The sequence below is a fragment of the Aptenodytes forsteri genome, unplaced genomic scaffold, assembly GCF_000699145.1.
Source record: "Aptenodytes forsteri isolate BGI_AS27 unplaced genomic scaffold, ASM69914v1 Scaffold479, whole genome shotgun sequence".
NCBI lineage: Eukaryota > Metazoa > Chordata > Aves > Sphenisciformes > Spheniscidae > Aptenodytes > Aptenodytes forsteri.
The window spans coordinates 559567-562029 of record NW_008794627.1 but is presented as its reverse complement, the minus strand read 5'-3'; the positions used below and the strand labels follow the sequence as shown (position 1 = coordinate 562029).

At 53.6% G+C, this 2463-nt stretch overlaps 1 protein-coding gene across 1 annotated transcript; it reads left to right on the top strand.

Moving 5' to 3' along the window:
- Window positions 1-37: 37 nt before the first annotated feature.
- HSPA2 (heat shock protein family A (Hsp70) member 2) lies at window positions 38-2457 on the top strand. The gene has a single exon (XM_009273367.1). The coding sequence runs from the start codon at window positions 201-203 to the stop codon at window positions 2103-2105; it is 1905 nt and encodes a 634-aa protein (XP_009271642.1). The 5' UTR covers window positions 38-200; the 3' UTR covers window positions 2106-2457.
- The last annotated feature ends 6 nt before the right edge of the window (window positions 2458-2463 follow it).

The following is a 2463-nucleotide window of genomic DNA, read 5'->3' as shown; positions in this document are numbered from 1 at the left end:
GGCACGGAGGCGATTGGCCAGTAGCGGCGGGCGGGCGTCTAGATTGGCCAGCAGGGTTCTGGCAGGTTCCAGAAGGCGGCTGAGCCGGCTATAAAGGGGGCGCCGGCGGGGCCGTGACGGTACATCGCGCCGCGGAGAGCAGCCGGAGCGGGCGGCGGGAGAGGCGACCGCGAGTGAGCTGATTAGAGGAACCTGTCGTCATGTCTGGCAAAGGGCCGGCAATCGGCATCGACTTGGGCACCACGTACTCCTGCGTGGGTGTCTTTCAGCATGGCAAAGTGGAGATCATCGCCAACGACCAGGGCAACCGCACCACACCCAGCTATGTGGCCTTCACCGATACAGAGCGCCTCATCGGTGACGCTGCCAAGAACCAGGTGGCGATGAACCCTACCAACACCATCTTTGATGCCAAGCGTCTCATCGGCCGCAAGTATGATGACCCCACGGTGCAGTCTGACATGAAGCACTGGCCCTTCCGTGTGGTGAACGAGGGTGGCAAGCCCAAGGTGCAAGTGGAGTACAAGGGTGAGATGAAGACCTTCTTCCCAGAGGAGATCAGCTCCATGGTCCTTACCAAGATGAAGGAGATCGCTGAGGCCTATCTGGGGCGCAAGGTGCAGAATGCTGTCATCACGGTGCCTGCTTACTTCAATGACTCCCAGCGCCAGGCCACCAAAGATGCTGGCACCATCACTGGCCTTAACGTGATGCGTATTATCAATGAGCCCACAGCAGCTGCTATAGCCTATGGCTTGGACAAGAAGGGTACCCGGGCTGGAGAGAAGAACGTGCTCATCTTTGACTTGGGAGGGGGCACTTTCGATGTGTCCATCCTTACCATTGAGGATGGCATCTTTGAGGTGAAGTCCACAGCTGGTGACACCCATCTGGGTGGGGAGGACTTTGACAACCGCATGGTGAACCATTTTGTGGAAGAATTCAAGCGTAAGCACAAGCGTGACATTGCTGGCAACAAGCGAGCGGTGAGGCGACTGCGTACGGCTTGTGAGAGGGCGAAGCGCACTCTCAGCTCTTCCACGCAAGCTAGCATTGAGATTGACTCCCTTTACGAGGGCATTGACTTCTACACCTCCATTACTCGTGCCCGCTTTGAGGAGCTCAATGCTGATCTCTTCCGTGGCACCCTGGAGCCAGTGGAGAAGGCTCTGCGCGATGCCAAGCTAGACAAGGGCCAGATCCAGGAGATCGTGCTGGTGGGTGGCTCTACCCGTATCCCCAAGATCCAAAAGCTGCTACAGGACTTCTTCAACGGCAAAGAGCTCAACAAGAGCATCAACCCTGATGAGGCTGTTGCTTATGGCGCTGCTGTGCAAGCAGCTATCCTCATGGGAGACAAGTCTGAGAACGTGCAGGATCTGCTGCTGTTGGATGTCACCCCTCTGTCCTTGGGCATCGAGACAGCTGGTGGAGTGATGACCGCTCTCATCAAGCGCAACACCACCATTCCCACCAAACAAACTCAGACCTTCACCACCTACTCGGACAACCAGAGCAGCGTCCTGGTCCAGGTGTACGAGGGTGAGAGGGCTATGACGAAGGACAACAACTTGCTGGGCAAATTTGACCTTACGGGCATCCCCCCGGCACCCCGCGGAGTCCCCCAGATCGAGGTCACTTTTGACATCGATGCCAATGGTATCCTGAACGTCAGCGCTGTGGACAAGAGCACGGGTAAGGAGAACAAGATCACCATCACCAATGACAAGGGTCGCCTTAGCAAGGATGACATTGACCGTATGGTGCAAGAAGCGGAGAAATACAAAGCGGAGGATGAAGCTAACCGAGATCGGGTGGCAGCCAAGAACTCCCTCGAGTCCTACACTTACAACATGAAGCAGACAGTGGAGGATGATAAACTGAAGGGAAAGATCAGTGACCAGGACAAGCAGAAAGTGCTCGACAAGTGCCGGGAGGTGGTCTCTTGGCTCGATCGCAACCAGATGGCCGAGAAGGAAGAGTACGAGCACAAGCAGAAAGAGCTGGAGAAACTCTGCAACCCGATAGTCACAAAATTGTACCAGGGAGCTGGAGGGGCCGGGGCGGGTGGCTCCGGCGGCCCGACCATCGAAGAAGTAGATTAAAGAGGACTGAAGGTATAGACTGGTTTATGGACAGTCACTCCATTCTTTGCTTTGTATTTTTTTTTTCTAACGTTTAAGGAAAACGTCCTTGCCGATAACAGAGTTTATTCTGTTGGGTGTGTATAAAGGCAGATCTGTCAGCTTGGTTTTGATAAAAGGGAAGGCACGTCCTGCTTTATAAGGTTAGTAATAGACAAGTTTTGTTAATTCAGATACAGCTGTTTGTACTCTGGATGTTTGTCTCTGTTCAAGTGTCTCTTCTGCAGTAACCACTCGACTGTTGCAGTTGACAAGTTTCAAGTTATGTGAAAATCTTTTGACAGAAGATTAAAAAAAAAAAAAATAACGCCAAATTCGG